The sequence below is a fragment of the Biomphalaria glabrata genome, chromosome 11 (assembly GCF_947242115.1).
Source record: "Biomphalaria glabrata chromosome 11, xgBioGlab47.1, whole genome shotgun sequence".
In the NCBI taxonomy this organism is placed as follows: Eukaryota; Metazoa; Mollusca; class Gastropoda; family Planorbidae; genus Biomphalaria; species Biomphalaria glabrata.
In genome coordinates, this window is record NC_074721.1 from 25,537,205 (window position 1) to 25,551,614 (window position 14,410).

A 14,410-nucleotide genomic window follows, 5' to 3' on the forward strand; every position below is an offset into this window, starting at 1 on the left:
CAGAGCCTAATTAGACTAAGTACTACAGCAGAGCCTAATTAGACTAAGTACTAGAGCAGTAAATAATTAGACTAAATACTAGAGCAGAGCCTAATTAGACTAAGTACTAGAGAAGTGTCTAATTAGACTAAGTACTAGAGCAGAGCCTAATTAGACTAAATACTAGAGCAGTGCCTAATTAGACTAAATACTAGATGCAGAGCCTAATTAGACTAAGTACTAGAGAAGAGCCTTATTAGACTAAGTACTAGAGCAGTGCCTAATTAAACTAAGTACTTGAGCAGAGCCTAATTAGAGTAAGTACTAGAGCAGAGCCTAATTAGACTAAGTACTAGAGCAGAGCCTAATTAGACTAAGTACTAGAGCAGTGCCTAATTAGACTAAGTAGTAGAGCAGTGCCTAATTAGACTAATTACTAGAGCAGTGCCTAATTAGAGTAAGTACTAGAGCAGAGCCTAATTAGACTAAGTACTAGAGCAGAGCCTAATTAAACTAAGTACTAGAGCAGTGCCTAATTAAACTAAGTACTAGAGCAGAGCCTAATTAGACTAAGTACTAGAGCAGAGCCTAATTAGACTAAGTACTAGAGCAGTGCCTAATTAGACTAAATACTAGAGCAGTGCCTAATTAGACTTAGTACTAGAGCAGTGCCTAATTAGACTAAGTACTAGAGCAGAGCCTAATTAGACTAAGTACTAGAGCAGTGCCTAATTAGACTAAGTACTAGAGCAGTGCCTAATTAGACTAAGTACTACAGCAGTGCTTAATTAGACTAAGTACTAGAGCAGTGCCTAATTAGACTAAGTACTAGAGCAGTGCCTAATTAGACTAAGTACTAGAGCAGAGCCTAATTAGACTAAGTACTAGAGCAGAGCCTAATTAGACTAAGTACTAGAGCAGTGCCTAATTAGACTAAGTACTAGAGCAGAGCCTAATTAGACTAAGTACTAGAGCAGTGCCTAATTAGACTAAGTGCTAGAGCAGAGCCTAATTAGACTAAGTACTAGAGCAGTGCCTAATTAGTCTAAATACTAGAGCAGAGCCTAATTAGACTAAGTACTAGAGCAGTGCCTAATTAGACTAAATACTAGAGCAGAGCCTAATTAGACTAAGTACTAGAGCAGTGCCTAATTAAACTACTTTATTTTGTCTGATGCACGTAATTGATTGGTTTTGACCAAGAGTGAAAAGATTTCTTATTCACATCTTACAACATTAGGACAGCACACACAGCAATGGCTCACATCTTACAACATTAGGACAGCACACAAAGCAATGGCTCACATCTTACAACATTAGGACAGCACACAAAGCAATGGCTCACATCTTACAACATTAGGACAGCACACAATCCAGTGACTCACATCTTACAACATTAGGACAGCACACAAAGCAATTGCTCACATCTTACAACATTAGGACAGCACACAAATCAATGGCTCACATCTTACAACATTAGGACAGCACACAATCCAATGACTCACATCCTTTTTTAAAAAAGAAACGGACTCACCTTTTCCCTTACACTAATTATACTTGCCATTTGTTATGGTTTGGTCATGTGTTCATCCTGAATTGGATATGTTTTAATCATAAATAAGGTTTGTAATAATTATGAATTAGGTATGTATTAATCTTGAATTAGTTTTGTTTTAATCATCTATTTGTCATTTATTCAACACGTATTACTCGTGTGTTAGTCAGGTAATATCCACCATGGAAAAAAACTTAAGAGGCATTAAAACTACATGTACTTGGCGTAGTTGCTTCTATTTCCAGAGTTAATTCATTCATGTTTACGTCTTCCAATTGGGACTGTGTAGACATTATCTTTGGACTGGGGGAAAAGCCATATACCTAGTATTATTATTGGTTTTCTTGTTATTTCTTTTTGTCAACATACCACCAAAGGTTAGGTAAATAGTCAAGTAAAATTTCCAGGGCTTAGTTTAGTCTTCACAAGTACTTTATGTAAGCTTGGTTGTGGGACTCAAATGTCTTCTCAAAGTCACTCCACACTGAAGCATTGATCTATTTTTAAAGCATTCTACGTTTTAGTGACACTTACAGTGAAACGAATTTATTGATGATTTAGTCCCACTTTTTAAAGTTCCGGCCAAAGCCGACAACGCTGTTGGTCGCTATCAAATGAAGTATGGGGGAATAGGTCTCTTACCTACAAAAAAACAGTCTATAAAGCAGTGGTTCTCACTACAATTTTGTATGGCTCTGAGACATGGGTTCTCTATAGGAGGAATCGAACTTAGATGATCTAAGGCTCCTCAAACGCTTCCATCAAAAGTGTTTGCGCTTTATAATGTGCATGAAGTGGCCAGACGAACCATGTTCTGAAGTGTGTCACTTAGTAGCACAGATCTACATGGATACAGTCCTGAAGTGTGTCACTTAGTAGCACAGATCTACATGGAGACAGTCCTGAAGTGTGTCACTTAGTAGCACAGATCTACATGGATACAGTCCTGAAGTGTGTCACTTAGTAGCACAGATCTACATGGATACAGTCCTGAAGTGTGTCACTTAGTAGCACAGATCTACATGGATACAGTCCTGAAGTGTGTTAGTAGCACAGATCTACATGGATACAGTCCTGAAGTGTGTCACTTAGTAGCACAGATCTACATGGATACAGTCCTGAAGTGTGTCACTTAGTAGCACAGATCTACATGGATACAGTCCTGAAGTGTGTCACTTAGTAGCACAGATCTACATGGAGACAGTCGTGAAGTGTGTCAGTAGCACAGATCTACATGGATACAGTTCTGAAGTGAGTCACTTAGTAGCACAGATCTACATGGATACAGTCCTGAAGTGTGTCACTTAGTAGCACAGATCTACATGGATACAGTCCTGAAGTGTGTCACTTAGTAGCACAGATCTACATGGATACAGTCCTGAAGTGTGTCACTTAGTAGCACAGATCTACATGGATACAGTCCTGAAGTGTGTCACTTAGTAGCACAGATCTACATGGATACAGTCCTGAAGTGTGTCAGTAGCACAGATCTACATGGATACAGTCGTGAAGTGTGTCAGTAGCACAGATCTACATGGATACAGTCCTGAAGTGTGTCAGTAGCACAGATCTACATGGATACAGTCCTGAAGTGTGTCAGTAGCACAGATCTACATGGATACAGTCCTGAAGTGTGTCAGTAGCACAGATCTACATGGATACAGTCCTGAAGTGTGTCAGTAGCACAGATCTACATGGAGACAGTCCTGAAGTGTGTTAGTAGCACAGATCTACATGGAGACAGTCCTGAAGTGTGTTAGTAGCACAGATCTACATGGATACAGTCCTGAAGTGTGTCAGTAGCACAGATCTACATGGATACAGTCCTGAAGTGTGTCAGTAGCACAGATCTACATGGATACAGTCCTGAAGTGTGTTAGTAGCACAGATCTACATGGAGACAGTCCTGAAGTGTGTTAGTAGCACAGATCTACATGGAGACAGTCCTGAAGTGTGTTAGTAGCACAGATCTACATGGAGACAGTCCTGAAGTGTGTTAGTAGCACAGATCTACATGGATACAGTCCTGAAGTGTGTCAGTAGCACAGATCTACATGGATACAGTCCTGAAGTGTGTCAGTAGCACAGATCTACATGGATACAGTCCTGAAGTGTGTCAGTAGCACAGATCTACATGGATACAGTCATGAAGTGTGTCAGTAGCACAGATCTACATGGATACAGTCATGAAGTGTGTCAGTAGCACAGATCTACATGGATACAGTCCTGAAGTGTGTCAGTAGCACAGATCTACATGGATACAGTCATGAAGTGTGTCATGCTGACCAGACCACAAGCAGGTCCTTGTGCATTGCCTTTACGTTGACCAGGCGTTAGATGTGACTGTTGACCAGGCGTGAGATGTGACTGCTGACCAGGCGTTAGATGTGACTGCTGACCAGGCGTTAGATGTGACTGCTGACCAGGCGTTAGATGTGACTGCTGACCAGGCGTTAGATGTGACTGCTGACCAGGCGTTAGATGTGACTGCTGACCAGGCGTTAGATGTGACTGCTGGCCAGGCGTTAGATGTGACTGCTGGCCAGGCGTTAGATGTGACTGTTGACCAGGCGTTAGATGTGACTACTGACCAGGCGTTAGATGTGACTGTTGACCAGGCGTTAGATGTGACTGTTGACCAGGCGTTAGATGTGACTGCTGACCAGGCGTTAGATGTGACTGCTGACCAGGCGTTAGATGTGACTGCTGGCCAGGCGTTAGATGTGACTGCTGACCAGGCGTTAGATGTGACTGTTGACCAGGCGTTAGATGTGACTGCTGGCCAGGCGTTAGATGTGACTGTTGACCAGGCGTTAGATGTGACTGTTGACCAGGCGTTAGATGTGACTACTGACCAGGCGTTAGATGTGACTGTTGACCAGGCGTTAGATGTGACTGCTGACCAGGCGTTAGATGTGACTGCTGACCAGGCGTTAGATGTGACTGCTGACCAGGCGTTAGATGTGACTGCTGACCAGGCGTTAGATGTGACTGCTGGCCAGGCGTTAGATGTGACTGCTGACCAGGCGTTAGATGTGACTGCTGGCCAGGCGTGAGATGTGACTGTTGACCAGGCGTGAGATGTGACTGCTGACCAGGCGTGAGATGTGACTGCTGACCAGGCGTTAGATGTGACTGCTGACCAGGCGTTAGATGTGACTGCTGACCAGGCGTTAGATGTGACTGCTGACCAGGCGTTAGATGTGACTGCTGACCAGGCGTTAGATGTGACTGTTGACCAGGCGTTAGATGTGACTGTTGACCAGGCGTTAGATGTGACTGCTGGCCAGGCGTTAGATGTGACTGTTGACCAGGCGTGAGATGTGACTGCTGACCAGGCGTGAGATGTGACTGCTGACCAGGCGTTAGATGTGACTGCTGACCAGGCGTTAGATGTGACTGCTGACCAGGCGTTAGATGTGACTGCTGACCAGGCGTTAGATGTGACTGCTGACCAGGCGTTAGATGTGACTGTTGACCAGGCGTTAGATGTGACTGTTGACCAGGCGTTAGATGTGACTGCTGGCCAGGCGTTAGATGTGACTGTTGACCAGGCGTTAGATGTGACTGCTGGCCAGGCGTGAGATGTGACTGTTGACCAGGCGTTAGATGTGACTGTTGACCAGGCGTTAGATGTGACTGCTGGCCAGGCGTTAGATGTGACTGCTGGCCAGGCGTTAGATGTGACTGTTGACCAGGCGTTAGATGTGACTGCTGGCCAGGCGTTAGATGTGACTGCTGGCCAGGCGTGAGATGTGACTGTTGACCAGGCGTTAGATGTGATTGCTGACCAGGCGTTAGATGTGACTGCTGGCCAGCCTTAGGTGTGAATGTTGTCCAGGCGTTAGATGTGATTGTTGACCAGGCGTTAGATGTGACTGCTGACCAGGCGTTAGATGTGACTGTTGACAAGGCGTGAGATGTGACTGTTGACCAGGCGTGAGATGTGACTGTTGACCAGGCGTTAGATGTGATTGCTAACCAGGCGTTAAATGTGACTGCTGGCCAGCGTTATTGATAGATTGTAGTTCCTAGTTTCAGATATCCACACATGAAGGTTGTCTATGACTGACCCAAATGTACACTTGGTTTCCTACATGAACAATTCCCTTGCTCTAAATGTCTTCCATTGACACGTCTGTAAACACAAGAATAGTCACAGTGTAATGGCACAGAAATTTCTGATATTATAGGATTTTTTTTTTACCTTTTTAATGTCATGAAAATGAGCAACTTTTGTTTTAGGAAGGATAATCTATAGACCTACACGGTGACAGAAGTGCATAGATCTAAATTAAGATTATGTACGGAACTACAAATTAAGAAGAAAACGTCACGTGACATTGTTCCTTCCCCATGAACCTCTCCATCATTGCTGCTCCGCTGCTGGTTTCAATGTTCATTGAGAATAATTGTTCCTCTCTCTTGTCAATAGACACATAAAAAAACGAGAAGCTCAGATTAAATGCCTGCTATTATAGCCTTAGCTCAAATTCTATTCTCACTCGACTGTAACTATTGATCTATTTGGAGATATTTAAAGCAGTTGACTCGTCCATTGATTGACTAGCAATTGAGAAATGATGAACAAAGTTGTCGTCTTTGTAGTGCTGGGGATTCTGCTTGATAGTTGCTTACCAGCACCGACCTATAAATGTAAGTTAGGCCATCCATATGTAATGTATTCATGTTGTAGTCTTAGAGAGAGATGATATTTAAATAAGGCTCTTTGTCTTTCGAAGAAGTCTCGGGCTCCAATATGCATTGACCCTAAATGTAGAATTGTTTGTGAGAACCATATGGAAAGAGATGTGAGCGGGCACTGGGAGGAGCGCGAAATCACGTGACCCTGGGTAGTGATGCAAAGCCAGATAATAATAGTGATGTATATGATTCTTTTTTAAATTTATTTGAAGTTCTAGATGGTCTAGGTAGTATTTTTAGCGGCCCCCGAAAGGGGTATTGACGCTATTAGTTTTGTGTGGCCTGTCCGTCTGTCCGTCCGTCCCTTTTAGATCTCAGAAACTAGATGAGAAAATGAAAATCGGACATCATGATATTTTAGATCATTCAAAGTTCTGATGCAACGGCTCCTTTTTTTTCTTTTCCGAAAGTGAACCATCTAATTTTAAAAATTATATATGCAAGCAGATTTTTTAAAAAATTACAACACTTTTCAATGAAAAACTTTAGGGTAGGTAACTTTTTTTTAAATGTCATGGACTTCTTTATTAAAAACTCAAGCATCATTCAGAGATTCGCGCATTGGTACAAAAAAATTACATCTAAGGTCACAATGGTAAAAGTGTTAATGGATCATTGTAAAATAGTTTTTCCATTTATTAACTAACTCATTGAATAGAATACTGATTCAAATGTTGTTTTAAAAAAAGAATTTTGATACGAACTTCGTTTTAGTTATAAACTAGTTTTATAGAGCGCAGTTTTGTGGTACAGATTTATGTATTATGTAAGCAATAGTATCACATTAAGAAATGAATCGGATACGAACAGCATAGTACACCATTACCCGTGTTCTGTTGTCACAGATTAATAATAAATTACTGTAGACGTTACTAATTAATAATGATAATAACGAGACTGTCTTTATCAAGGTAGACATATATAACTATTGTCGCTCAATACTTTCTTCTGGTATGCCATGTCTAGCAAAAATACCTTTCATTGCCCTGATAACACATTCAGCTTTTTTGTTCTCCAGTCGTTTTATTTCAGGATATTTGGAGAAATAGTCCACTACTAGCAAATAGTCATTGTTCCACCATTCAAACAAATCTGTCGCAACCTTTTTCCATGGTCTGTCTGGTACAGCATGAGGTAGCAATTTTTCCTTCACATTATTTCTTTTGAACGTTGCACATGTTGCGCATTTCATTATTGTCGAAAAAATATCTTTAGACAATCCTGTCCAATACACACTCTGTTTTGCCTTCGATCTGGTTTTCTAAAGACCAAAATGACCTATGTGCAACTTGTTGAGAATTTCATTTCTCATACTTGAAGGAATTATAATTCTGTTCTCATAAAACAATATTCCATTCTCTTCATGAATACTGTCTTTAAATGACCAATACACTTTCACTGTTTCATGAACTTGAGTTTTTATCTTTGGCCAACCTTCTCTGACATAATTGATTACAAGTTTTAATTTAGCATCAGATTCAGTTTTCCTTCTAATTTCAATAATCTTCTGATCACTTCCCGGAAACTGTGCTGTTGCGCTATGAATTCTCATAACCACGTCGTCATTTGAATTTGATTGATCTTGACCATTGATGTACGCACGCGATAACGTATCAGCTATTTGCATTTTTGAATCTGGAGTGTAAGTGAAGTCTTGGTGAAATCTTGTGTAAAGGCTTCGTCACAATAGTTTGCAAAGGTTTGTGATCTGATTGTACAGTCACAGTTCTTCCAAAAATATAATGGTGAAAATGTTCAGCTGCAAACACTATAGCTAACATTTCCTTTTCTATTTTTGCATATCTGCACTCTGTTTCTGTCAATGATCTTGACGTATACGCAACTGGTTTGTCTTCTTGCATTAAACATGCTCCCAACCCTTTAGAAGAAGCGTCACACTTAATAGTAACTGGTTTTTCAGGGTTAAACAATTGCAGAACTGGAGCTTCACTAAGTGTTTTCTTTATTAGTTGGAAAGCATTTTCTTGCTCTGCATTCCACTGCCACAATACATCTTTCTTTAGCAATTCACGCAATGGACTGGTAATTGTTGACATGTTTGGAATGAAACTTGACAAAAAGTTCAACATCCCTAGCAGTCTTTGAATTCCTGTTCGATCTGTTGGTGCTGGCATCTCCATTATTGCTTTGATTTTAGCTGGATCTGGACGAATACTATCTGCTCCAATTTGTCTTCCGAGATAATTAACACCAGAAAGTTTATATTGTATCTTGTTCTTGTTGAACTTTACATTGTTCTTTCTAGCTCTCTCCAGAACCTTTTCAAAAATTTGATCATGTTCTTTTTCATCTTTTGCTGCAATCAGCATGTCATCTGACATGATATGTACACCTGGGATGTCTCCGAATACTTGATAAGCACGTTTCTGTAATACTTCACTAGCTGAGGATATACCAAAAGGCATTCTCAAGAATCTGTATCTTCCAAATGGAGTATTGAATGCACATAAATAAGAGCTTGGTTCATCCCAACTCCACTTGCCAAAATGCATCCTTTTGATCAAGTATACTAAACACTTCTGCTGCTCCCAGTGAACTATTGATTTGATCAAATGTTGGTATAGTGAAATGTTCTCTCATTATATATTTGTTCAGTTCTCGGGGATCTAAACACAACCTCAAAGAATTATCTTTCTTCTTTGCTATAACCAAGTTATGAACCCATTCTGTTGGTTCATCAACTTCTGTGATCACTCCATCTTGTTGCATTTGTGTGAGTTTTCTTTTCAATTCTTCATAGAGTGATGGTGCAACTCTGCGCGCACATTGAATAACTGGTTTTGCATCTGACGTTAGTTTAATGTGATACTTCATTTAGTATGTACCGAGTCCTTCGAATACTTGCTTATATTTTTTCATCAACACTTGTGGAACTTCATTTTGTTGCTTGACATCGTGTACTTCGACATTTCTCTTTGCCTCAATTAGTTTTAAAGCAGTAGATGTCTTCAGACCTAGTATAGGATTTATACTTTTCTTGATCACGTACAGATCATCTTTAACTTCTACATCGCCAACTTTAAATGTAACCGATGCAACTCCCTTCAGTTGTAATGCTTCATCCCCCAATGCTCGTAGGGTAGTATTTGAATTCTTTAACTGACTATCAGTTTCTTAAGTGTTCCACGTTGACTCTGATATCACATTAGCTTGTGTTCCTGTGTCAATCTTCATTTTGACTATTTTTCCCATAATATTGACATCAACCATCTTGTCAGTACCAATTGCTTCAAACCAAAACTCATTTACTTGGCTTGACTGACTTTCATCTTCCAGTAAATCAACAGCCTTGAAGTGTTTCAAACGACATTTTACAGCGAAATGATTTCTTTTTTTTACATGTTCGGCATGTCTGTCCGAACGCTGGGCAATTGTATTTTCCATGAGATCCACCAGAAGATCTACAATCTCTAATGAAACTTGTGACATGATTCTTTGCCATTTTTTCCTGTGAGGTTTTGACTGGCTTTCTATCTTTTGTCTTCTTTAATTTTTTTAGCAGCATCCACATGTAGTCCTTTCATATCTATCATTTGGTTCTGGGTATGCTCGTCAGCACGAATTATGCTTGCTGCTTTCTCTAAAGTTAAGTCTACATCTCTCATAAGTCTCTCTCTCGCTCGATCCGACTGTATGCATAAAGCACAAAACATAAACAACAAACAATGACGTAATATCATATAATATTAGCACAGCATTAATCTGTGACAACAGAACAACCCGGTAACAAAAGGCCTACTATTCATGATTATAACTTTGACCTAGGTCTATTAATTTTGAGATTAAACGTGTAAATTCATACGAGTTCTAGTCTAGATATAATAGATTCTATATAAGATTCAATATCTAGATCTAGATCTAGAATCTAGCTAGACATAGATCTAGATCTAGGGGTAGATCTAATTCTAGACCTAGACTTAGATCTTGAATCTAGAATTAGATCTAGAACTAGGTCTAGATCTAGCTAGATCTATGTCTAGTTTGTATGACAAAGGACAATGGAGATATTAATTTTTATTTGCGAGGGGACAGTCTTGTTAAGTCATTTGTACACAACTGTAGCTTAAAGTAGGTCAAGAATTTTTTTTTCGTGTTACCAATTTATCTAATTTTGTAAGAAGAATAAATCTTTTTTAGTTTCTCTTTATTACATGTAACATGTTATTAATTTTGAATGTATGGATAAGGTTAATAATTATTATTTTAAAAAATATAAGTGGAGATGCTATGGCTGAGGGGTAAGGCACTTCGAACCAGAAGTCCCGTGTTCGAATCCTGTTGAAGATTGCTCTAGGTGGACCACTTCGGGGGCCGATTTTGAGTTTGTGTTTCCACATAAACTGTCTTTGTAACCTTGTTTTCTGTCATTCGCTTTGGTTTGCTGTTTTTTTCTTTGTCCTTCTCTTTGGTTTGCTGTTTTTTTTCTCTGCAATTCTCTTTGGTTTGATGTTTTTTTTCTCTGTCATTCTCTTTGGTTTGCTGTTGTTTTTTCTGTGTCATTCTCTTAGGTTTGATTTTTTTTCTCTTATTCTCTTAGGTTTGCTGTTTTTTTTCTCTGTCATTCTCTTTGGTTTGATGTTTTTTTTTCTCTGTCATTCTCTTAGGTTTGCCTTTTTTTTCTCTTATTCTCTTAGGTTTGCTGTTTTTTTCCTCTGTCATTAAATTCTCTTAGGTTTGCTGTTTTTTTTCTCTTATTCTCTTAGGTTTGCTGTTTTTTTTCTCTGTCACATCTTTGGTTTGCTGTTTTTTTTTCTCTGTCATTCTCTTTGGTTTGATGTTTTTTTTCTCTGTCATTCTCTTAGGTTTGCTTTTTTTTTTCTGTCATTCTCTTTGGTTTGCTTTTTTTTTTCTCTGTCATTCTCTTTGGTTTGCTGTTTTTTTTCTCTGTCATTCTCTTTGGTTTGATGTTTTTTTTTCTCTGTCATTCTCTTTGGTTTGATGTATTTTTTTCTCTATTATTCTCTTAGGTTTGCTGTTGTTTTTTCTGTCATTCTCTTTAATTTGTTTTTTGTTCTGTCATTCTCTTTGGTTTATTGTTTTTTTTTCTCTGTCATTCTCTTTGGTTTGTTTTTTGTTCTGTCATTCTCTTAGGTTTGCTGTTTTTTCTCTGCTACAAACAATACTAAATCTCCTTTGACTATTTCCATTGAAAGTAACTTCATTGTCCTCAGCTGACAGATGTATCCAGCCAGTGTCTCATGGGACATGCAAGAAACACAACATCCGCTATTTCTATGACTGGAGAGTTAAGCGATGTAAAATGTTTGTTTACACAGGTTGTGGTGGCAACGAAAATAATTTCGCTACGCCAGTTGATTGTGACAGAATCTGTAGACAAATTGGCACTTCGAGATGAGACACATCTTACAGTGTTATCAGGTGGTAACAAGACACTGCATATCAGTGACAGAGATTTAAATATCAACTAAACATAAAAATGAAAATGTATTTGGTTCTAAAATAAAAATGAAATCTTCTATATGAATTTCTACATGTTGCTATATTTTCTACAGAAACAGATGACCTTTAAATCATCTGATACATAGATCGCAGGTCTGACAGTGGAACTTTACTCTTTTTGTACCTATAGTTTCTGTCTCTTACATTTCACTTAGTAATGTAAGACTTTCTGAACTTTGATATTAAACATTGACACCAAACTTAGTAATGTAAGACTTTCTGAACTTTGATATTAAACATTGACACCAAACTTAGTAATGTAAGACTTTCTGAACTTTGATATTAAACATTGACACCAAACTTAGTAATGTAAGACTTTCTGAACTTTGATATTAAACATTGACACCAAACTTAGTAATGTAAGACTTTCTGAACTTTGATATTAAACATTCACACCAAACTTAGTAATGTAAGACTTTCTGAACTTTGATATTAAACATTGACACCAAATAACTTAGTAATGTAAGACTTTCTGAACTTTGATATTAAACATTGACACCAAACTTAGTAATGTAAGACTTTCTGAACTTTGATATTAAACATTGACACCAAACTTAGTAATTTAAGACTTTCTGAACTTTGATATTAAACATTGACACCAAACTTAGTAATGTAAGACTTTCTGAACTTTGATATTAAACATTGACACCAAACTTAGTAATGTAAGACTTTCTGAACTTTGATATTAAACATTGACACCAAACTTAGTAATGTAAGACTTTCTGAACTTTGATATTAAACATTGACACCAAACTTAGTAATATAAGACTTTCTGAACTTTGATATTAAACATTGACACCAAACTTAGTAATGTAAGACTTTCTGAACTTTGATATTAAACATTGACACCAAACTTAGTAATGTAAGACTTTCTGAACTTTGATATTAAACATTGACACCAAACTTAGTAATGTAAGACTTTCTGAACTTTGATATTAAACATTGACACCAAACTTAGTAATGTAAGACTTTCTGAACTTTGATATTAAACATTGACACCAAATAACTTAGTAATGTAAGACTTTCTGAACTTTGATATTAAACATTGACACCAAACTTAGTAATGTAAGACTTTCTGAACTTTGATATTAAACATTGACACCAAATAACTTAGTAATGTAAGACTTTCTGAACTTTGATATTAAACATTGACACCAAACTTAGTAATGTAAGACTTTCTGAACTTTGATATTAAACATTGACACCAAACTTAGTAATGTAAGACTTTCTGAACTTTGATATTAAACATTGACACCAAACTTAGTAATGTAAGACTTTCTTAACTTTGATATTAAACATTGACACCAAACTTAGTAATGTAAGACTTTCTGAACTTTGATATTAAACATTGACACCAAACTTAGTAATGTAAGACTTTCTGAACTTTGATATTAAACATTGACACCAAACTTAGTAATGTAAGACTTTCTGAACTTTGATATTAAACATTGACACCAAACTTAGTAATGTAAGACTTTCTGAACTTTGATATTAAACATTGACACCAAACTTAGTAATGTAAGACTTTCTGAACTTTGATATTAAACATTGACACCAAACTTAGTAATGTAAGACTTTCTGAACTTTGATATTAAACATTGACACCAAATAACTTAGTAATGTAAGACTTTCTGAACTTTGATATTAAACATTGACACCAAACTTAGTAATGTAAGACTTTCTGAACTTTGATATTAAACATTGACACCAAATAACTTAGTAATGTAAGACTTTCTGAACTTTGATATTAAACATTGACACCAAACTTAGTAATGTAAGACTTTCTGAACTTTGATATTAAACACTGACACCAAACTTAGTAATTTAAGACTTTCTGAACTTTGATATTAAACATTGACACCAAACTTAGTAATGTAAGACTTTCTGAACTTTGATATTAAACATTGACACCAAACTTAGTAATGTAAGACTTTCTGAACTTTGATATTAAACATTGACACCAAACTTAGTAATGTAAGACTTTCTGAACTTTGATATTAAACATTGACACCAAACTTAGTAATTTAAGACTTTCTGAACTTTGATATTAAACATTGACACCAAACTTAGTAATGTAAGACTTTCTGAACTTTGATATTAAACATTGACACCAAACTTAGTAATGTAAGACTTTCTGAACTTTGATATTAAACATTGACACCAAACTTAGTAATGTAAGACTTTCTGAACTTTGATATTAAACATTGACACCAAACTTAGTAATGTAAGACTTTCTGAACTTTGATATTAAACATTGACACCAAACTTAATAATGTAAGACTTTCTGAACTTTGATATTAAACATTGACACCAAACTTAGTAATGTAAGACTTTCTGAACTTTGATATTAAACATTGACACCAAACTTAGTAATGTAAGACTTTCTGAACTTTGATATTAAACATTACACATCCACTAAAACATTGACACATGACACATCCACTAAACATTGACAAATGACACATCCACTAAACATTGACAAAACAGAAAAACAAAGCAAAAAGAAAGAAATTCCTTTCTGTCATTGTGGTAGATAGTGTTTGAATCTATGTACATAGAAATCTTTGACTTATGAAGGTCTAAGATCTAGGAATGCAGACGACTGTTCTTTATTGTTCTATGAAATTGTTTTTTTGAACTTGAATGATTAATACAATGACAACTAAAGATAAGCATGACTTTCTTTTATTC

At 37.2% G+C, this 14,410-nt stretch overlaps 1 protein-coding gene across 1 annotated transcript; it reads right to left on the bottom strand.

Moving 5' to 3' along the window:
* Positions 1-3,851: 3,851 nt before the first annotated feature.
* Positions 3,852-5,937, bottom strand: LOC129928951 (uncharacterized). The gene is made up of 3 exons (XM_056045554.1): positions 5,897-5,937; positions 5,608-5,672; positions 3,852-5,353 (listed from the first exon to the last, which is right to left on the bottom strand). Exons 1-3 carry the CDS (start codon positions 5,935-5,937, stop codon positions 3,852-3,854), a joined length of 1,608 nt encoding a protein of 535 aa, XP_055901529.1.
* Positions 5,938-14,410: the final 8,473 nt, after the last annotated feature.